The 21,956-nt window shown below is 53.7% G+C and overlaps 2 protein-coding genes across 2 annotated transcripts; one reads left to right on the top strand and one right to left on the bottom strand.

Moving 5' to 3' along the window:
* The first annotated feature begins 9,705 nt into the window (after nt 1-9,705).
* CCT3 (chaperonin containing TCP1 subunit 3) lies at nt 9,706-17,954 on the top strand. Its single transcript, XM_041484325.1, has 14 exons — nt 9,706-9,855; nt 11,481-11,542; nt 12,048-12,098; nt 12,181-12,243; nt 12,809-12,905; nt 13,258-13,375; nt 13,561-13,747; nt 14,222-14,371; nt 14,805-14,937; nt 15,417-15,498; nt 15,617-15,797; nt 16,321-16,566; nt 16,803-16,934; nt 17,610-17,954. The coding sequence occupies exons 1-14, from the start codon at nt 9,825-9,827 to the stop codon at nt 17,712-17,714; spliced, it is 1,638 nt and encodes a 545-aa protein (XP_041340259.1). The 5' UTR covers nt 9,706-9,824; the 3' UTR covers nt 17,715-17,954.
* A 2,356-nt stretch (nt 17,955-20,310) lies between these two features.
* SSR2 (signal sequence receptor subunit 2) lies at nt 20,311-21,909 on the bottom strand (the record flags this gene model as incomplete). The annotated part of the gene is made up of 3 exons (XM_041484326.1): nt 20,311-20,875; nt 21,551-21,628; nt 21,785-21,909. Coding segments are annotated over 3 exons (314 nt in total), but the record flags the coding sequence as incomplete, so codon positions are not given.
* Between the last annotated feature and the right edge of the window lie 47 nt (nt 21,910-21,956).

The following is a 21,956-nucleotide window of genomic DNA, read 5'->3' as shown; positions in this document are numbered from 1 at the left end:
AACGAGACAGAATAAAACCAACAGCAATAGCAACGAGGTTCAGAGTCCAAATGGTCAAAATGGAACGATTTCCAGGGAAAGCCCCCAAAAAGGAACAAGCCCCAGACATTTCCCCCAGCACGTTTCCTCCAACAGAGGAACCTGCCAGGGCCCTTGACCTTCACTGCTCTGATGGCCAAAGCAGCCTCCAGGAGGCTCTGGATTCTCTTGTCGCCCGTCCCAAACCCCTCCTCTGCCGTGTTCCCCACACAATGATGTCACCAAGGCCCTGTGGGAGTTCTGGAACCTTCCCCCTTTGCCAGGGCAGTCAGGATCAAGACATGGCACAGGATGGGGTGTCAGAGACAGGAAAAGTTTGATGTCTCAAGACATTTTGGAACACCTGTGTGTGGCAGGGGTCAGTCAGGCCTTGCTTTTGGTGAGACAGGGCCCCATCTGTCCATCAGTCTTGTCAGCTGTGGCACAGTGGGGACAGTGTGATGCTTTGCCAAAGACAGCTCCTGGGTGACTGGGTGACCAGAAGTGCCACCTGGGCAGAGGGCCCTTGGTGGCCCAGCTGGCTTAAAAGACAGAGCAGGAGGTGGCCAAGACCCTTACCCTGTCTTCTCTCAGGGTGTCTGTCCCGTCCACACTGGAATCCAGGAGCTGGCAACTCATTTAAATTAGAAATATCTCCCAAGGAAAATGGGAACTTTCTTGGAATGGAAAGAAGAGCCATCGCTAAAATTTTTTTAATTTCAAAAATGATGGGGCTTCCAGGCAGAAGCGTAGGAAAAGGAATGACAGCTTTTTACTAGGAAATTTATAAACCAGAACAGAACAAACAACACAAAACCAGAACTTTCCCTCCCGCTCAGCGCTGTTCGTTCTTGTGGCATTATAACCGCGGCCAGCAGGGGGCGCTGCAGGGAGCACTCCCGGCCAGCAGGGGGCGTTGCAGGGAGCGCTCCCGGCCAGCAGGGGGCGCTGCAGGGAGCACTCCCGGCCAGCAGGGGGCGCTGCAGGGAGCACTCCCGGCCAGCAGGGGATGCCCCGGTCGAGCTCGATCCCCTCAGGGGCCATGGCAGCCTCAGACCCTGAGCCAGGAGGGGAAATCGCTCCTTCTGCAAACTCACGGGCACCACTTGGTCCTGCCACCACCACCGGCAGCGGGCAGAAGCCGCCAAGGCAGCAGGTTTGATCCTAGTGCCCAGTGGCGGTGTAGCAGTGTCCCGGGGCCAGACACACGCCCTGCGCAACACCCGCGAATGCTCTCCATGATCACAAGTGGAAGGAAGGCAGCGCCTGTCCCCAGGCAGGTCTTGGGTCCACAACAGCCTCTCTGGTGGCTTTACACCACAATTCCTGCAAACTCTCACCCTTTCACTCAGGTGAGGAGGGCAGGGATGGAGCAGCTATGGAGACACCTGGAATCCACACAGGGTCACTCCCCACAGCCCCACCACGGCCACGGGGCAGAGCCACTGCTTGGTATTCCCACCGTTTTCCCTCTTGTCTCGCTACCGTACCAGACCCCAAATATTCTTTCCAGGTTGTTCCAAATGGCTGCAGGTTTGAGACAGAAAGTAGGAGGGACCCAGGCAGCTTGTTGAGCAGATTGTTGTTGCCTTTGCAGGGGTAAAACCCCTGCAGCTCTCTCAGACCCTTGATGCAAGGGACAAAGTGATCAATTGCTGCATTTCTGGGCTGCTTCCCTCACAGCTGCCCCTGCAGGGGTGGTTTCCAGCCAGCCTGCTCTGAAAACCATCAAAGGCCCTCGCAGAGCCACTGCTTGGGCTCGCTTTGCGTTTTGTGCTTCTTGCAGGGCTGAGCAAACCACAGGCAGGCCTTTTTCCCCCACAGAATTCTCACCTCTGCAGCAGCTCCAAACACCCAGAGCCCCTCGGAATCTGTCTGGGGTGACCCCCAGGCTGCCGGCACCTTATGGAGGCTCTGCTGGCCTCTGGGTCACCCCAAAATCTGAGGCACCCAGGGAAGGAGCTGTGAACCCCGGGCACATCCAACCACTGCCCTCCATTCTCCTGGAAATCAAATCATGGGAACCCCATTCCTTTTGTCCCACCTTGCCTGGGACCCCCATCCCTGGAAGGACATTCCCCAGGATCTCCATGGCCCAGCACCCCCATTCCCAAGGAACCCTCTGCTGTTCATTCCACCTCCTGCAATCTCCCTTCCCCCAGGATTTCATACTCCCACCACCACCATGCCCGCTGGACCCCCCCATACCCCCTGCACTCCATCCTTGGCACACACATCCCATGACCCCAAATCCCTGGAGCCCACGTTCCACTGGGACTCCCATTCCTGAGTCCCCCTAGCCCTGGGGTCCACCATTCCCATGGCACTCCCATCCCTGATGACTTCCCCTCCTCAGGACTCCCATTCCCCTGGACACCGATCCCTGCTTCCCCAGGAAAGCACCCACCGAGCCCCCGACTCATGGGAACCCCAAATTTCACCTTGTCCCACCCAGCCTCATCCCCATCCGGTCCCCAGCTTGTGGCCACCCTGCCCCCACCAAGGGCCACCTACACGTGAGGATGAGACCTGTCCTCACTTCCTTCCCCTTCATCCGAAGAGCCGCCAGCCAGGGGAGCGGTGGCCACAGCAGCGAGTGACAGCCAGTCCACATGGCTGGGGACACCGGGATGGCTGGGAAGGTGGCGCTGCTCCTGTGGGGTGAGTGCCCTGGGCACGGGCCTGACACCCCTGGGATGGGGATGGGGAAGGGAGGGGGCACAGGGGGCTGCAGGGTCCATTGAGGTCCCCATGGCCAGCAGAGCCAGTCCATGTTACCCACAGTGGACCTTGGTGGGACTGTGACTGATGTAGGATGGCTTTGGGGATGGGGATGTGGGGACAGGAATGTGGGAACTTACTGGATTTTACCAGTATTACCCAGCAGCGAGTGACAGCCAGTCCACATGGCTGGGGACACCGGGATGGCTGGGAAGGTGGCGCTGCTCCTGTGGGGTGAGTGCCCTGGGCACGGGCCTGACACCCCTGGGATGGGGATGGGGAAGGGAGGGGGCACAGGGGGCTGCAGGGTCCATTGAGGTCCCCATGGCCAGCAGAGCCAGTCCATGTTACCCACAGTGGACCTTGGTGGGACTGTGACTGATGTAGGATGGCTTTGGGGATGGGGATGTGGGGACAGGAATGTGGGAACTTATTGGATTTTACCAGTATTACCGAATGGGACTGCCTTGGTCTGTCTGGCCCCAGCTGCTGAGCCAATCGCGGCACCTGCGGTGTTTTGCACTCCAGAGACGCTCTGGCTAGCTGTGTGCATGTGGGGACAAGTCTGGGCACGTCCCGAGATCCAGTGCTTACGGCTGGAGCTTGCTGTTGAAGAGGGTCACTCCTCAGGCCTCCCTGAGCTGGAGAAACCTTTAAGGCAATGGTGAAGGAAGGAGTGGGTCCTGATGGAGAGTTTTTAATCCAGACTTTTTGTTTTGAGCCGCATGGCCCCTGAGTCCTGCAACAACTCCAACAGAACTCCCCACCGCGTGGTGTGCTTGCCCTTTTACCTGGGGAGAGGGGAAGGGGAGGGAACACAGGGACCACCACCCAGCTATGGGGAGAGGGTGTCTCAGGTGAGAGGGACACCTGGATTGGCCAATGGCCCCCCAGCGGGTGGAGAGCATCCTTTGAACCTGCCAATCACTCGGCGATCCCCTTGGAATTTCTGGGTTGATAAACACTGCCCAGCAGGGGTCAAGGGTGGGGAAAGGAGAGGAGATTGACACATCACCTGGGGAAGGAAACTTCAGGGGAAGAACTGGGGAAACTGCGGCACACCATGACAACACACCGCAACAGGGGCTGGCACCTTTGGGCTCAGGTAGCTCTGGGGGTAAGGACAAGGGAACTGGGATGCAGTGACAGAAGGAGACAAGAACCATGAGGATGCGGCCATGGGGATGGGATCATGGGGATGGGATCATGAGCTGGTGGGGGTGACCTGGGCCAGCATGGGCTGTGTCCATGGTGTCCTCATACCCAGGGTGTCCACAGTGTCCCCATGTTCTACCTCAGCCCAGGGTGGCTGCAGTGACCCTGTTCCCAAGGTGTCTGTGCCACACAGATGTGGTGCATGGGTGGCTGTGACACAGACATGTCCCCTGGCCCTGCAAATCTTTTGGGGAGCACACAGACACATTTTCCCACAAGAACTGCTGTCTCCATGAGGACAGCTCGGGGACAGTCCCCACACCCTGCCCCCATGCTGCTATCCCTGCAGTGCCACCCCCACCCAGCCCTGTCCTTTCTCCCTTCCAGCACAGACCCTCTGGGACAGGACGGGCACCGCGTGTTCCGGGCACTCAGCCCAGAGCTGGCCCTGGTGGTGACACCACAGGGACACTGGGGTACAGGTGGGGCCATACGGGGTCACTGAGGGGGTGCAAGGCACCTGAGGTGAGTGGTGGCACTGATGTGTCTTCCCTGTAACCAGCAGTGGCTGTGGATGTCGGCAGGACCCTCCTGTTCCTGCTCCTGCTCCTGGCTGTCATCGGGGGCTGTCACTGGTGGCACCGCTGGGGTGGGTGACAGTGGTGGGGGGGGTGAGGTCCTACAGGAATGGAAGCCCCACATACTGGGGGGCCGTTGGGGTATCACCCAAAGTCCCTGACCTGGAGGAAGCTGAGCCCCCGGTGACCTTTGCTTGGGGTACTCACAGGTTAGGGGGCATTTTGGAGGGTCTTGGGCTGTCCCAGGAAGGGCCTTGAGGAATATTGGGGTGTCACTGGGATCTCCTGGGGGCTTTTAGGGTGGTGCTGGAGAGTTGTGTAGGAGTGTTGAGAGCTCTTCAGGGATCCTGGAGCAGTTTGGAGGCTTTCTGCATCCCATTCTTGGGGTTTGAGGGGGTTTGAGGGGGGCTCACGGTGTGAAGAATCAGGGTCCCTTGGCAGTTCAGGGGTCCTGGGGAGGGGGTTGGAGTACCTGGGTGGCTCAGGTGTTCTGGGGCTCCTTGGGTGTGGTTTTGGGTGCAGGGGCAGTAGTCCTGTAGAAATCAGTGTCTGGTGGGGCCTCAAGGGTCCAGTGAAAGGTCCCAGGTGGTATTGAAAGGTCCCAGGTGGAGTTGGGGCCCAGGGGACTCCATGATCACCCCATCCTCTTTTTCTTGCAGCTGCCAGGAAATCCCAGGACAGGTGAGTGGGGGGCTCCAGCCATGACTCTCCTTGACCCCCTCCCCAGACACCCCTCAGACCCCCCTTACCCCCACAGGGTCACCCCAGAACCCCCTAATCCCTTGCAGGAGAGGGAGGAGCTGGACACCAAGTGGGCAGGGGTGAGTACGGGGAATGGGTGAGGACACGGACATGTCACCCATGGGTGTCACCCCAAGCCAGGTGTCTCTTACAGGGCCCCCCACTGTCCCCCCAAGGACCCCCAGGCGACCCATACAGCGGTGCCAAGACGACATGGGCAACTGCAGGACACCAATGACATCTCTGGGAATGTGCTGTGACACTGGGGGACACTGGGACTCCCCATCCCATGGCTCCCATGGTGGCCCATCCTGCCCGGGGTGATGACCACGAGTCAGGAGGGGCTGCACAGGGCACCCAGTGCTCCCCTTTTCCCCTCCCAGTGCTCCCAATACTCCCATAGCTCCCCAGGCTCCTCCCAGTGCCAGGGGGCATGGGACCCATTTCCTTCTTATTTGGTCCAAAATGCAGCTTTTTGGTTAAACTGACAGAGATGGTGTTTGTTCAGCTTGGTTGGGCTTTAGGAATGGGATTCTCCAGTTCTGGGCTGCCACTGAAAACCAGGGGCTGCTGCCCCTCCCTGTGGAGGCACAAAGATCCCAAAGGGTTGAGAGAAGAACAATTCCAGAAACAGCAATGTGAGAACAAAACCAACAGCAACAGCAGCAACCGTGTTCAGAATCCAAAGGGCCACAAAAGGAACGATTTCCAGGGAAAGCCACAACAAGGAACAAACCCAGACACTGTCCCCAGCACAATTCCTCCACCAGGAGGGACCTGTCAGGGCCCTGGACCTTCCTAGCTCTGATGGCTAAAGCGGCCTTCAGGAGGCTCTGGATTCTCTTGGACCTTGTCCCAAACCCCTCCTCTGCCGTGTTCCTCACATGAGGATGTCACAAAGGCCCTGTGGGGGTTCTGGAGCCTCCCCCTTTGCCAGGGCAGCTGGGATCAGGCCATGGCAGTTGAATTCCCTCTGTCTCCACAGCAGCTCTGCCAAAACCCCATTATGCCTTTTAGGCTCTCTGAAATCCTCTCTCCTGAGAGAATCTGTGCCAAGGATTCCCAGGGCCTCCAGGCCAGTCCCAAGGGCCTGTTTTGGCCATTCCCAGTCGGGGTCACTTCATGTCCCAGCTCAGTCCCTGTTGGGATCCCCCTGTCACCCCAGGAACAGAGATGGGCTCTGCCCCTACGGATCTCAATTGCATCAGGGACATTGTGCCCTGTGGTCCCCTAAAGCCGTGAGCTCCTGTGGCTCTGCTGTGCCAGGCCATGGATCCACACAGTCCAAGGGAACCCAGTGTCCCTTTGGCCCACCTGGCAGGAGCCAGGGCCCCTCTAGTCCTGGTCTTAGCACTCACTCCTTGTAAAATATGACCTGGAGGTCCCTTCCAGAGGATGGGAAGTAACATCATCCCTCCTGTTCTGACTGGGGACTTGCCCACGGGAGACTGGAGCAGATTTACCCTTGTAGAATTTCCTGTGGTGGTTGTTGTTCCTCTCAGCTCCCATCCCTGTGCTGCCAGGGCACAGAGGGGTTTTCCATCCCATTTCCTCTCTGTGGTCCTGCAGGTAAAACCACAGGTTTGGGAGCACTGGGAGGAGGAGCAGGAGAGAAGAGCAAGAGTCCCGTGGAAAACACTCTCAGAAAATATTATTTAATGGAAAACTCAGTCAGTGGTTGTGCTGGTTTGAAAGTAAACCAGTGGGAGAAATGAACACTGCACAAATACCTTGAGAGAGATTTCAGGTCAGAATTACAATTTAATAGAAGGATTACAATAAATGCAATGATACAGAAAAACTGGCTTAAAACCACAAAGGCAGAGTACAACCTGGCATCCTGTCGGGTAAGGATGGACTCCTGTTGAAGTGATGGTTGCAGTCTTGTTGAAAGCAGTGGTCCTGGGGAAGGTCTGGTCCTCCTCTGGAAGGTCTGGTTCTCCCCTGGGTCCCTCGGGCAGTGCTGGTGTCCCAAGTCCCCAAAGAGCCCAGATTATATATGGTCAGATTCAGGCAGGAATGTTCAGTACTCCCCCAGAGCAGGGAATTTCACAGTGGAATTATGTATTCCTATGACTCATGGGATGTTCTGGGGAATCCTTGATGGCCTAGGCTCCAAAGGCTGCCCACTGGGACTGAGTCAGTTTGGGAAAACAAACACACACTGCCTGCAGGGTTTGCCTCCTTCCCTTATGGAACACCCAGCCTGCAGCCTGAGGGCTCGGCTGTGCACTGGGCAGCTGCAGGGAGTGACCCACCCATTCACAGTCCATCAGGATGGTGGAGATGGGAGGAGAACACACAGTTTGGGTACACCCCACCTTGTAACCCAGGACAATGGAAACGGACCCCCAAATCCGTGGGGAATCCCAGCTGGTTCCTGGTGGGGCTGGGCCTAGGAGGGGGCTCTGCTGGCTCGGCTCCAGGCCCTGCGCTCCACCTGGACAAAATACTTGTCAGGAATTCCGGTGGCTCTGCAGAGAAAAGAATACATCAGGGATTTAAAAGTGGCACCTGGCTGGGATGCAGGGGGCAGGATGCCCGAGGGTGGCCAGGGCACACTGCCAATCCCTGTTCCCCAGAGATTTTGGGATGCTGCACTGACACCTGCTGGGCCCCAAAAACCCCTCAGGGCTCGGGCACAGCCTTACATGAGCTCCCGGATCAGGTCCTTGGTGATGACTTGGATGGTCTTGAGCTTGGGCTTGAAGGAGAGCAGCTCTCGAGGATGTTTTGGCACATCCTGAGAGATCACGACAGGATCACTGGAGCCCGTGACCTGCTGAAAAGAAAAGTTTTAGGGACCCGAACCCTTCCCCCCACCTGGTGCTCCCCGGACACCAAGAGACCCTGGCAGGAGCTCTGGGCCTCTGCAGGGACCAGCCAGGGGGTGTCAGGGGCACGTCCAGAGGGGACAGAGGGGCCGGGAGGAGCTGGACATCCTGCGGGGTGTGGGGGTCTGGGGAGCCCGGGGGAGACATCGGGACGGACGGACTGAAATCCCGGCGGTGAAAGCTGGAGACGACGGGCGAGGAGGGACCTCCGGGAGGAGCCCCGGGCACGGAGGGACCGGGATCCTGTGCCGGCAGTCGCGGCTGCCATCGCGCTGCCACTGCCGGGGCTGTCGGTGCTGTCCTATTGTCCTGGAGCCGACCGTCACAATGTGGTGGAACCGACGGCTGGGATGTGTCTGCTCCGACTGTGACAGTGTCCTAAGTCACTGTCGCGATGTGTCGGGACCAACTGTTGCCATGGCAACGCCCCAACAGCTCGCAGGGTGTGACGGGCCGGGGTGCGGTGGGGAATTGGGGGTGGTGCCTCCGGTAGGAGAGGCGGGGCTTTGGCTAAAATAGGCGGGGCTTGACAGAGCTGTGTCACCCAGTGTGCTCACTTGTCCCATGTGCTGTCCTCCTTGCACAGACCTCCTGAAAGTCCCCCTACATGAACATGACATACGTGACCCCCGACGCCAGAGGGTCACCGGAGTCACAAGTGACGGCCCCACCCCCTGCTCTTTGCCCCGCCCTTTCAAGCCCCGCCTCTCAGCTCAGTTCTGCCCCTGTACCCCAGGTCTGCCCCTCCCATTGCCCCGCCCCCTCAGCCCCTTTGCTCTTGCCCCGCCCAGTCCCTCCTGACTCCACCCAAGCCACGCCCATTGATCATGGCCCCGCCCTTCCATGTGGCTGCTGCCGCCGCGGCCTTGGGGTCCCTGCCCCCCCAGACCGGGGTCCCCCCTTGTAACCCAGCAGGAGCCTCGTGCCCTCCCCCAACCCCAAATCACGACCATCGAGGCTTGGAAAGAAGAGGATCCGTTTATTGGGATCACGGGAGTTTATTGGGGCACAGGGGCTGCTCCCCAGCACGCTGGGGGAGCTCTCCAGCAGCCCCCAAGGCACTGCGGGGCGGTGGGGTGGGCGCAGCGGCACCGCCCCCCCCCAGCCAAATAATAATAATAATAATAATAATAATAATAAATTACTTTGGTCCTGACAAATCTGGCGAGGGGGCGGCTGCCCCGGCCGGGTGGCACCCGGCTGGTCCATGGCGAGGGGTTAAGGCAGTCTGGGTGACCCCTGGCAGGCAGAGGCCTGGAGGGTCCGCAGGGGCGCAGAGGATCCGGCGGTTCCGGGCACGGCCCGCGCGCTCGGACAGGCGGGGCCGCCTCACCATCCTTCCTTCCGCTGGGCTCCTGCAGCGCGGGCTGGGCGAGACCACCCTGCTGACCGAGGGGGGCTCGCTGAGCTCTGCCTCTAGGAGTCGAGGTCGCCCGTGGCATCTCGGACCCGGTGCCTTCCGGATGTAACGGGGAGGCGGCACAGAAACGTCCGCTCCGCGGCCGCCCGGCGGGGCCCGCCGCCTCTCCTCCGGGGCTGTGCAGGGTTCCGCCCCTCCCCTCCCCTCCCCACGGCCGCGGGTGCGGGGGGCCCCGCGCCCGTGCGGAGCCCCTGCAGGCTCCGCCCCCTGCGCCCAGCGTCACTTCCCAGCCGAGCGCGCCGGGCGATTGCCCAATCAGGCGGCGCGCTCAGGCGCCATTGACCGCGGCGGGGGGCGGTGCGCGGTGTGGCGGCGCTGCGAGGCTCCAGAAGGTTCCGCCGTGCTCCAGCCGCCGCGATGATGGGCCCGCGCCCCGTCCTGGTTCTCAGTAAGTTCCGCCGGCCCGGCCCGCACTGCCGTGGGCTGAGGGCGAGGGGATGGCCGGTTCCGACCCTCGCCCCGCTTTGCCGCTCGCCTGACTCGCCGCCATGTTGGGTCTCCTCATGGCCGGGCGCCCTTTCACGGCCCGCTCCGGCCGGGGCCGCCTGTCCTGCCGGGGATCCGCCGGCAATCGCTGCCGCCTCCGGCGCGGCCCGAGCTCCCCCTGGCAGCTCCGTGCCGCAGCCTGTGCCGCGCCCTGCGCGGGAGATGCCGGAGCCCCGCTGCGCTCAGACCTTTTCTGGCAGCGTTCCGTGCTCTCGGCTGCTCTCGCGTCTTTCTCAGCACGTTGCCTTGGCCTGATCCGTTTGAACCCCGTGCGAACCCCAATTCTTGGGCCTCCGGAGCTGCTGGGCGGCTCTAGAGGAGTTCACAGAGATGATCCAAGGGTTGCAGCTCCTCTGCTCTGGAAACGGGCTGGGAGAGCTGGGGCTGTTCAGTCTGGAGAAATAAAAGACTCCAGGAGGACCTTAGAGCCCCTTCCAGGGCCAAGAGGGGCTCCAAGAGGGCTGGAAAGCGACTTTAGACAAGGGCCTGTAGTGATAGGATAGGAGGGGATGGTTTCCCACTGCCAGAGGGCAAGGTTAGCTGGGATAGTGGGAAAAAAATCTTCCTTGTGACGGTGGTAAGGCCTTGGCACACATTGCTCAGAGAAGATGTGACTTCCCCATCCCTGGAAATGTCCAGGGCCAGGTTGAACAGAGCTTGGAGCTCTACTCTAGTAGATGTCCCTGCCCATGAAAGGGTTTTGGAACGAGATAGTCTTTAAGGTCCCCTCCAACCCAAACCATTCTGTGATCTCTCACCATCCATCAACATGAGGTATTCCCAGGGTTGCATTTTTCTCTGTTTGGGTATCTGATTCTCTTCTCCATCCATTCTGTTCTCTATTAACCCAATAGGCAGACTGTCGTAGCCCACTGCCCCTTTTCTGTAAGCCTGCTTGCCTTAGACATGGTACTGCTTTTACTGTTGTTTCCTTTTGTTCTGCCTTGCACCTCCCTGTGCACGTGCATCTGCTCCTGAATAAATCTGGGTGTGCTCGGGCCAGGCTTGCAATAGCAGAAAAGCATCCCTGAGCCCACATATGCTCTAGGCTGTTTGTTGACAGCTGATCTCCAGCTGTGGTTGTGAGCCATTTGGTACCCCAGCTCTGCTCACCCTCATGTGCCAAAGTAACACTGATGGATTAACTTTATGATCACCGTGTTCTTCCTACTGTACATGAGCCTCTGTAACTTTTCTTGACTGAACACTACTGTACAATAGCAGCCCCTTGGCTTTGTGAGATCTGGCAGATCCTAGTGAGTCACTGCAGTTTGAGTTTCTGGGGTAATAGGTCGTGTTTCGGGGTTGCAAAGCTTTGTCTCAGGATGCTAACAAGGAGTTCTGTTATAATAGGGAATGTTGGTTTTCACTGACAATTTTCTATCAATGTATTTCTCATCATGACTGCAGTATTTGTATTGTAAACTCTGAATTTCAATCTGGTCACATGTTGAATGTGTGACTGAGAGATGACTGCATCCTTGATGTTTTGTACTTGATTAATTTTATTTTTTCTGTATCCTTTAGGTCAGAATACAAAACGTGAGTCTGGAAGAAAAGTCCAGACAGGAAACATCACTGCTGCAAAGGTACCAAATTCTCAGGCTGTTGTGATCCTTTTTGTGTGTGTATTCCTATATTTCAGAGGGAAAACTGGGTGTGGAACAGATTTTCCCTATTTGATATGAATGTAGAGTAGAAGAAGAAGCAACATAGAAAACAATTTTGTACATTAGCAGTAGATTTCTGTACTGTTACATAAAAATTCTGTATAAAACCAAAATATCTGCATTGTTCATGTAATGGGTACCATATAAATAACCATGAAGGGATTTTGCTAACCAAACCCCTGTTTCTCTGCCAAGTCTGAAAGTGTCTCAGTTTTGACATCTGACTGAGATAATTTAGTGTGGTTCCATTGTCTTGATAATCCCCATATTCTCATTTCCATACAATTCTTAACCATGGCTGCATCTCAACCACAGCAGGGTTGTTTGATTACGTAAATTTTGCAGGGGCTTCTGATTTCACGGTGGGTTTTTTTAGACTTTTTCATGCCCTCCTGTATTACCTCATTTCTTTGATTCCTCCTAGACTATTGCTGACATTATCCGAACATGTTTGGGACCGAGAGCAATGATGAAGGTAAGAATTTGTGCTGCAGCTGACTAGAAGTGAGACACACTTGGGACAGAGCAGTCAAGTGTTGGTTCTCTTGTGGTTGCAGATGCTTTTGGACCCCATGGGTGGGATTGTGATGACCAACGATGGCAACGCTATTCTTAGAGAAGTAAGTTTTTCTTAAAGGATTTTCTTAACATTAAGTCAGTGTGTGCCTGAATCTTGGGTGACAGTGGAGCTGTGTCATCTCCCCACCTGTCCTGAGAGCCAGCGAGTGCTAACCAGCTGTTCCAAGAAAGGTTCTCACTGGGGAGAAATGAAACATATCCAGCAAGTATTCTTGCTCTACAGAAATGTAGGTTTGATCCTACAGTGGAAAGTTTTCATGGAGTATTTACAGGACTGATGCAAATTCTTTGGTAATTGGAGCTATTATCAACTGCATTGAGACCTTTCGAGTAGATGGTGGTGTTCACAATGCCACATGTCTGTCTGGTGCAAGAGCTTTTCAAAGATCATCCTAAAAACTGAAATGCCTGAAAAACAGTGAAGAGACACAGTTCTGTCAAATACAAGGGCTTGGTTTTGGTCTCAAAAAGAAAGAAAAAGCCTTTCTGTTGTTGGACAGAATGCCTTTGATTGTATTAAAGGTGTGGTATTTGTTCCATTGAGTGACGTGAGACATTTCTGCTTTAATATTCTGGGACAAATCCATGCCCCTTGCTCCTACATAGATTCAAGTCCAGCATCCAGCTGCAAAATCGATGATAGAGATCAGCCGCACTCAGGATGAAGAAGTTGGAGATGGGACCACATCTGTCATTATTCTTGGTAAGGAGACAGACTCCAACACTTTGCATTAAGGCTAAAGTTCACCCTTTTTTCTAAACAGAGCCCCTGATGAGACACATCTTAGTTATTTACTAATTATGAAATGGAGAGGGGTTTTTTTACTGTGCAAGAGCATGCTAGGTTGATGACACCCTAACGTGATCAGCTCCACACTTTGGAAAGTTGTTCTTTCCCCATGATAACCACAGTGAAGTGTAAAGAAAGGTATAGGTGATGTTAGAACTCTCTGCATGGATAGAAGATCTCTTTTTTCTGGTATGTGCTCTCCTTTCTTGACTGTTAGTTGTCCTACTAATTTATTTGAGGAATTTTATTTTTAATTTTTTTTTAGCTGGAGAGATGCTCTCTGTTGCTGAGCACTTCCTTGAGCAGCAGATGCACCCCACTGTGATCATCTGGGCTTATCGTAAGGCTCTTGATGACATGATCAGTATTCTGAAGAAAATTGGGTAAGTGTGGGCTGGTGAAAGTTAGAGAGGGGGGATGTGGACTTTCTGTACTGCTTCGAGCTGCTCCCTCAGGCAGTTGTGTCCGTTGAATACAACTTAACAAAACTGGAGATGGAGTCAAAAGGGTTAGATTGTTGCTTAGAATTAACACTCAGTTTGCTCTTTGGCTTTTTTTTTAATCTCAGCACTCCAGTGGATGTGAACAATAAAGAGATGATGCTTAAAATAATTAAGAGTGCGATAAACACCAAGGCAATAAACCGCTGGTCTGACTTGGCCTGCAGCATTGCTCTTGACGCTGTTAAGACTGTGGAGTTTGAAGAAAATGGCAGAAAAGAAATTGATATTAAAAAATATGCAAAAGTAGAAAAGGTGAGTTTGTCCTGAACTGTTACTTATCTTCATGCTCCTTTCTTGTTCTGAACTAGTTCATAGCAGGGTGCATTGTGAAGAATTTTGTGTTACTTCTCTGCAGTCCACAGACATAATCCTTGAAGATATTTCAGTGTTGTCAGCCATGCTCGTTTACAATGCCAACAGGGGCTGCTATCTTTTAGAGTACCTGTCAAAAATATAATTTCAGTTGGATTTGGAAGATGGAAAATGAAACATGTTGTCAGATAATAGAATGTTAAAAGTTTCTTAAGTTCTTTCGTGGCTTCCCACTTCAAATCTAAGTCAGTGTGTGCTTAAAATTAAACTTGTATAGTGATCTGGATGCACTGTGGTTACTTGGGAGATGTTTTCCCTTTTCTAGATGTGGGACACCTTCAGGAGATATTTCCAGATACACAAGTTTGTGTAGACTAAACTGACTCACCTGATTTTCTGCCTTGTGTCTGTCAGATTCCAGGTGGTTTTAGTGAAGACTCGTGTGTCTTGCGTGGAATTATGGTGAATAAAGATGTGACCCATCCCAGAATGCGTCGCCTTATTAAGAATCCACGCATCGTCCTTCTGGATTGTTCACTGGAGTACAAGAAAGGAGAGAGCCAGGTAAAGTGAGTCCTGGTGGAGACATCTGCAGGCCTTGATTTAGAATGAGTAAAACAAACATGCAGCTGGCTTTTTAAAACTGCAGGTGGGGAAAGGCTTTCTGTGTTCTACCTTTCAGAGGCCTGTTGAATGTGGGGGCTAATTCTGCTGTGGACTCAAAAAAAATAGGAGTGAGGCTACAGCATTTTGACTCATTGAAGCAGCTACAGTGATTTGTGTATCTAAGTACTGGTCAAGAGCAAAAGAAATATTTCTGAGCTTGAACTAAGGTTAATGCTCAGCTGGCACAGTGTCACAGTTTATTTGATCAGTGGTTTTCATCCCTAGCTCCCTGGTTATACTGGAGGAGTTGAGCTGCTTGAAGCTGGGGGAGGTGTCTAATACTGTGAAGGTTGGAATGAACACCTAAACTCTTTACACCTCTTCTGTACAGACTGACATTGAAATTACTCGGGAGGAAGACTTTGCCCGAATCCTGCAGATGGAGGAAGAGTACATCCAGCAGATGTGTGAGGATCTGATAAGAGTCAAGCCAGATCTGGTCATCACGGAAAAAGGAGTTTCTGGTAATAGCACATGTGATTGATCCTTTGTGTTGAATTCATCTCAGTGAGGTTCATGGTGTTAAATGCACTGCTCAGGACCTTAGAAAAAACCCAGCCAAAACTAAAAAGAACCACAACAACAAACTAAAACAACTCCTCCCAAACCTGGTGTACACCAGCAAATAGGTGTACTCTGCAGGCATTGAAGTTCATCCTTGATGTTGCTTTGTGAAAGTAGACTCCTACAATAATATTTTGCCTTTCCAACATTTGGGAAAGATACCAAAATACAAGTGAAGCTGAGTCTTAACCCTTGGAGAGCTGTGCTACTGTATTGCCTTGCAGCCTGGTTTTAAAAGCTACATTTAGGTGCTTTTCTCCTGTAACCCCTTTTGCTTCAAAGACTGGAATTAAAATAGCTGGCTTGGTAACTTATAAACAGATGAAATTTTACATGATACTGCTGATTCATTACTGAAATTACACAAACCTGGTTTCAGACCTGGCCCAGCACTACCTGATGAGAGCCAACATCACCGCCATCCGCAGGGTGCGGAAGACTGACAACAACCGGATTGCCAGGTAGGTGCTGGCTCCTGTCTGGAGCCCATTCCCACTGTGCATGACAGGGAATTGTTCTGATCCCACTCTTTCTCAGTTCTGATTTGTGAGCGTCTGATGCCATGCTTTGGTGCGCTAGGGCCTGTGGAGCTCGCATCGTCAGTCGCACCGATGAGCTCCGGGAGGAGGATGTGGGAACCGGCGCCAGGCTCTTTGAAGTGAAAAAAATAGGAGATGAGTATTTTGCTTTCATCACTGATTGCAAAGATCCTAAGGCTTGCACCATCATCCTCAGGGGAGCCAGCAAGGAAATCCTAGCGGTAAGTTAGTGCACAGGCTGCTTCACCTCCTGTGCCAGCCACCTTTGTGGTGAGTCATGGCCAGCAGATGGGGGCTGGGCTTTCAGCTGATGTGGTGCTGCAGTTAATGAGAAGGGCAGTGGAGCTGAGGAGGGGTCTGGAGCACAAGGAGTAGCTGGGGGGGCTCAGTGAGGACCTTATTGCCCCTATTTAGTACTACCTGACAGAAGGGTCTAGTCCACTGGGGGTCAGGCTCTTCACCCTAGAAACAAGTGACAGGGCAAAAGGAAGTGGCCTCAAGTTGCACCAGGGGAAGTTTAGATTGGATATTAGGGGAAATTTCTTCATGGAAAGTCTGGTCAGGCACTGGCACAGGGTACCCAGGGCAGTAGTGGAGTCACCATCCTTGGATGGATTTAGCTCATGTATGGATTTGGGACTCGGGTTAGTGGCAGCCTTGGCAGTGCTGGGGGAACGTTTGGACTTGATTGTGTTAAGAGAACTTTCCAGCCTCGACGGTTTTGCGATTCTGTCCCTGTTGCAGGAGGTGGAGCGCAACCTGCAGGACGCCATGCAGGTGTGCCGCAACGTCCTCATGGATCCGCAGCTGGTGCCCGGCGGGGGAGCCACTGAAATGGCCGTTTCCCATGCACTGACAGAGAGGTCCAAGGGCATGACAGGCGTGGAGCAGTGGCCCTACCGTGCAGTGGCCCAGGCTCTGGAAGTCATTCCCCGGACGCTGATCCAGAACTGTGGCGCTAGTACAATCCGTGTTCTGACTTCGCTCAGGGTAAGGCGTGTGGCAGGGGCACCAGGAGAGAGTCAGCCCTTTCCTGCTTCACCCAGCTCCTGGGATCAGGCACTGTTCAGAACAGTGCCCTTGTTGTGCTGTCAGTAACATGTTCTTGTATAGACTCCAAAACCAAGAACATTCTAATGACCTGTTAAAGTTTCCTCAGCCTGTAGTCAGTTTGAGACTCCAGAAGAGAAATTGCCATCTCACCCACCCTGTCTTTTTGCTTCCAGGCCAAGCACACTCAGGAAGGCAGCCAGACATGGGGTGTGAATGGGGAGACTGGAGCCCTGGTTGACATGAAGGAGCTGGGGATCTGGGAGCCCTTGGCTGTCAAACTTCAGACCTACAAAACAGCCGTGGAGGTAAGGAGAGGTGGAAACTTCAGAGCCTCTATGGGTATCATCTGGGAGAGGAGGACATCCTTCCCTGTATGCTGTGGTGTTTGGGTGGGCATCACACCCAGTGCAGGGCATGCTGGTGTCTGAGCTCGTTGCTGGAGGTGGGATAATAAGGGAGGTGGGAGCCCAGACTTGGGCTTTCCCAGGGCTTTTGATCCTGCAGCTGAATTTCATCATATTTCATCCCACCTTTTCTTGCACACAGTGCAGAATGCTCTCACTGCTTCCAGTGCCAGATGGAGCTGTACCTGAGCAATCCCATGCCAGCAACACACTGGAATCATCAGTGATTGTGGGAGCTTTATCCCTCTGGCTGGCTGGGGCTGCTCTGTCTCAGCTGCCCTTCTCATTACAGATCCTGCCATTACCTTGCTGGTGTTGGATCAAAGGCTGTTCCTCGAAGGGATACTGTGTCCCTTCTATGTCAGTCAACAAGAAAAAATGGGTGTCCTTGTTTGCATGGTGCTGGGAAAGCAGCCCCTTGCTGCTCCCACAAGCCTGTGAGACACCGTTCCCTTGTGTGCTGAAAGAACCATTTCAACCCAGGCTGATGATTGTGTGCTGTGAAAGCTGGGCAGGTTGGGTTTTGTCTTTTGTGATGAGCTCCAGATGAGCCCTGGGTGTGGGGTTTCTCTGCAGACTGCAGTCCTCCTCCTCCGTATTGATGACATCGTTTCGGGGCACAAAAAGAAGGGTGACAACCAAAGCAAGCAGTCCGCAGCACCGGAGGCAGCCCAGGAGTGAGAGGTTGAGACTTCGCAGGGGAGAACCGACTGCCTTGACCTTGACATGGGAGGAGCTCAGTGCAGTGGCCTGGTCTCAAGGCTGAGCCTGGAAAAGTTTGTTTAAAGTCTGGGAGGGATGGAAAATACCCTGGACACTGGGTAAAGGCAGTGGCTGTTGGTAACACTGCACTGCTTCTGGGGTGAGGGTTACTGACTGAAAATTCTCTTCACCTCAAAATAAATACATTGTTTCAGGCTGTTTCTGTGTTTAATCCTTGCTCTGGCACGGGCTGGGCAGGCAGGTCATGCCAAGTCCAGGAGGTTCAGCGAGGCCAAGGGCAGGTGCTGCACCTGCATTGGGGCAGCCCGAAACACAAACAGGCTGGGGGAGAATGCATGGAGAGCAGCCCTGGGAAGGATGTGGGGCATGGATTGACAAGGAGCTCAGGATGCCATGGCAACGTGCACTGGGGCCAGAAGGCCAACACTGCCCTGGGCTCATCCCCAGCAGCGTGGGCAGCATGTGAAGGGCGATTCTGCCCCTCTGGTTTGTTCTGGAACACCCCCTTGTCAGAGCTTCCTCCAACTCCGGGATAGGGCCAGAGAATGAGATACTGGGAAGAAATTTCTCCCTGTGAAGATGGTGAGGCACTGACAGGTGGCCCAGAGAAGCTGGGGCTGCCCCATTCCTGGCAGTGTTCAAGGCCTGTGTGGGAGAAGACTTAGAGCAACCTGGTCTAGAGGAAGAGGGTTGGACCTAGATAGCCTTTAAGGTCCCTGCCAAACAAAAGCAGTCAATAACAGAGTTACCCTGTTATTCCATTATCACTTTACTCTGATTCTGCAAGAGCCCATGGAAGCAGAAATCCCGGTGTGAGCCTGGCTGAAGGGATTTACAGCTCACCGCACTCTGCAGCCAACCTGGCTTTGAGAGCACAGGTGGTGCAAGCAGCGTGCCATGGGATGATTTTATGATGATGCTTTATTCCCTTATCTCGGCTTTGTGCCCAGAAAACGAATGCTGTAGCTTTAAGATGGAGCCAGGGTGGGATGGGGAGCCTTGAGCTGCTGGGCGGGCTCTGTTCAAGCTCCTCTCTGGGTGCTCCGGGTGGACCGGGACCCTACACTGTTCCTTTTGTTGGATTGGGTTGGCGTTTTTTGCTGCTAGAGTGAAGCAAAAGGGTTTTCCCCCTTCCCTTCTCCTAGCCTGGAGGCTGTACCGGGAATCCTCGGCGATTTGTTTTTATTTCTTTGAACTGTTTCGGCTTGCTTTCTCTCTTTTCTCTGTTTTTTGTCTTTTTTCTTTTTCGGCCGCTCGGGGGAGCCGGCGGGACCGCGCCGAACCCGAGGCCTCGGAGGAGCTGAACCGACACAAGGAAATTAAAACACACCAACTTCAGCTGCTGCAAGAAGACCCACGCCAGAAATCCAACAGGTTCCAGCTCCTGTGAACACTTTTCTGCTCCCGTCCTCGTGGACAAAGAAGGGCAAGTCACGACCTCTGCCACTCGGCCACACGGTGAGGTGGAGTGTAAGTTTCAAAATTTTTTTCCCCCTTTTTTGTTTTGTTTTTTTGTTTGTTTGTTTGTGTTTGTTTGTTGTTGTTGTAGTTTCTGTTTTTTCTGTTAATACGGGGTTTTTTCACTTGCATCCTCTGGTATCCATTTCTCTCATTGGCAGAAGAAAGAGGACTTATTGAAGCTCTCTCTCTTTTGACAAAACCAATAATTTTAGAGCATATTTCTCCTAGAATTTCCTCTAAACCAAGACACAAATTTTGGGCCAGTGGATCCATGCCAAGCCCAGAAGCTCGAGTGAGGCCAAGGGCAGGTGCTGCACCTGCATTGCACACTGCCATGGTGTTCCTTTTATATTATTACAAAATCCTCAATACCTCGACAAACCTCAATCATGTGCAGAACAACGAATAAGAACAGCAAGAACTGTCCTCTTCTCAACAAAACACATCATGGCCACCCAGGGAACACCATCAACAGGGACCTCCCTTAGTGCCCCTTTTGGGCAAAGCAGCAGCTGTGACATCCTCTGTCAGATCAGGTCTGCGGTGTCACCAGAACAATCTCTGTCCCACAGGGCAGGCAGCACCTGGAGGTGACCCTGAGATATGATACTGTTATATATATTATAATATTGGCTTTTTGCAAATATTAAAATGGATTCTGTATGTGTAATGTTAAAGTAACTTTGTTGTATAGTTTTTTTCTGTTGTTAATTAAGCTTAGACATAGTAGTGAAATAGCTATGCTTGTGTTAAAATTCCTCCTTGGATGGGGACACCTGCTACAGATCTGCCAATTATGAGCACCCACCATCTGAAAACAGTGTGGACCAAGGTCCAAACTGGAAGTAAAAAAGAGAAGGAGCCAAAACCACAGCCAAGAAACACGCCTGCTCTAAAAAGGCAGACCCAAGGAGGGGCCATGTAAACTTGTTCCTGCAATACGTGAACTTATTATGGATATGCATAAGGGTCTATGAATATGCAACAGGCTGATGTAAGAGAAAATGTATTTTAAGGGGTATCCCTGAAGATAACAGTGTGGTATAGGCTGAATGCCAAGATGTACCTGGTCATAAGAACCTCTGCTCTATGGTCCTTGTCTGATACTGTCCTTTATTAAACTTCTTAAATTTTCACAGGAGAGTGACCGTGTTTTTCACAATACCCTGCAGAAAAGTGCAGCAGGCAAATGAGAGCTGGAGGCAGCCCAGGGGGCAGAGCCCCACAGACAGGCCCCCCTGGGCAGTAACAAGCTGCACTGCTCAGATTGCTGCGGCTGCAGAGGAGAGAGGGGTTCTGCCTCCAGAGGGGACAAGGCACTTTGGGACTTCTGGTTGTTCTTTTTTCTCTTTGCTTGTTTCTCCATTAGAACACAGAGGACACCTCACAACTGCTGCTGCAGCCACCGAATCCTTTGCCCAGAGGGCTGAAGCACGGCGCAGGCAGCACCTCGCAGGGGACGGTGCCACCCCGACCCAGCTGCTGCTCTTGGGGCTTCAGGGGTGTCCTTTCCCGAGCTCTGGGCTGCTGCTGGCACTGGACTCTGCTCAGTTCTTTTTGCTCTTGGGGGTGTCATACTTCCTCTTGCTTGAGTACCAGAGCAGCAGGGGGATCCCGATGGAGGGCAAGGTCATCACGCCAAATGCAGCCCAGTCCAGCTAGAGGGAGAAATCGTTAAGAGAAAAGTCAAAACAGTCCAGGCCAGGGGAGTCTTAGAGCAATGAGGTCAGAGGAGCACAGGGAGGGGAGACCTCACACTGTCTGCAGCTTCCTCACATGGGGAAGCAGAGGGGCAGGTGCTGACCTCTGCGCTCAGTGACCAGGGACAGGACCCGAGGGAGCACCTGCAGCTGTGTCAGGACAGCCAACATTAAGGTTGGATATTAAGAAAAGGCTCTTTCTCACAGAGGATGGTGATGCCCAGGCACTGTGAGAGGCTCCTCAGGTAAGTGGTCACAGCACCAAGCTCGACAAGAGCTCAGGGAGTTTGGATAGGGATGACAGGTGCATGCTTGGGACCCCTGGGGTTGTCCTCTGCAGGGTCAGGAGCTGGACTCCACAATCCTTGCGGGTCCCTTCCAGCCTAGGAGGTTCTAAGATTCTACTCTCACATTTTCTGCCTCAAATGCCACAGTGCAGCTTCTTCACACAGGGAGCTGCGATGGAAACTCAGCTGCTTCTGTGACAGTCCTCTGCAGAACTGACAGGTTCCCTGTGGAGCTCTCCAGGTGACTGCAGGGCAAGCCACACACACCACGTGCAAGCAGGAAGCCGCCACGCTGAGCTGCAGCTGCCGTGGTGCACTTTTCCACTGCCAGTTGAAAGGTACTCACAAAGTGAGGGGAGAACCTCCTGTCGAAGTCACGCTGAGCCAGGATTCCTCCCTGCCCGGGAGCACTGGTGAAGCCAACCTGGAAAAGGCAGGGAAAAGACAGGCTTTGCCACCTTTCCTGCTCGCTCCAGAACTGGGCAGGGTGACAGCAACACGGACAGGCATCACCTCGACCACGCAGCTCTGGCAGCACGGTCAGGTGTGTCAGCAGGGATCCCAGAAATCAGCCACTTACCACCACCTGGGCACCCTCCTGTGCCAGGTACGTGATGGTGGCAGAGGTGAAGTTGAAGTACCCAGCCTTGAGAGGCCGTAGAACCACGGTGTGGGACACATTGCTGGCTCTGGGAGCTGGACGTTAAGGAACACTGCTGTATTTCATCCCAGGAAGAAAAGTCAGGAGATGG

Source organism: Pyrgilauda ruficollis, unplaced genomic scaffold, assembly GCF_017590135.1.
Source record: "Pyrgilauda ruficollis isolate IOZ18807 unplaced genomic scaffold, ASM1759013v1 scaffold659, whole genome shotgun sequence".
NCBI classification, from domain to species: domain Eukaryota; kingdom Metazoa; phylum Chordata; class Aves; order Passeriformes; family Passeridae; genus Pyrgilauda; species Pyrgilauda ruficollis.
The sequence above is the reverse complement of the archived record's forward strand: the minus strand, read 5'-3'. Positions and strand labels throughout refer to the sequence as shown.

What these genes read in the sequence shown, in the direction of transcription:
- CCT3 (XM_041484325.1), top strand. Translation starts at nt 9,825, where the DNA reads ATGATGGGCCCGCGCCCCGTCCTGGTTCTCA. An exon ending in CACGGAAAAAGGAGTTTCTG is followed by an intron (nt 14,938 to 15,416) that starts GTAATAGCACAT and finishes ACCTGGTTTCAG; the next exon opens with ACCTGGCCCAGCACTACCTG. An exon ending in GACAACAACCGGATTGCCAG is followed by an intron (nt 15,499 to 15,616) that starts GTAGGTGCTGGC and finishes TTGGTGCGCTAG; the next exon opens with GGCCTGTGGAGCTCGCATCG.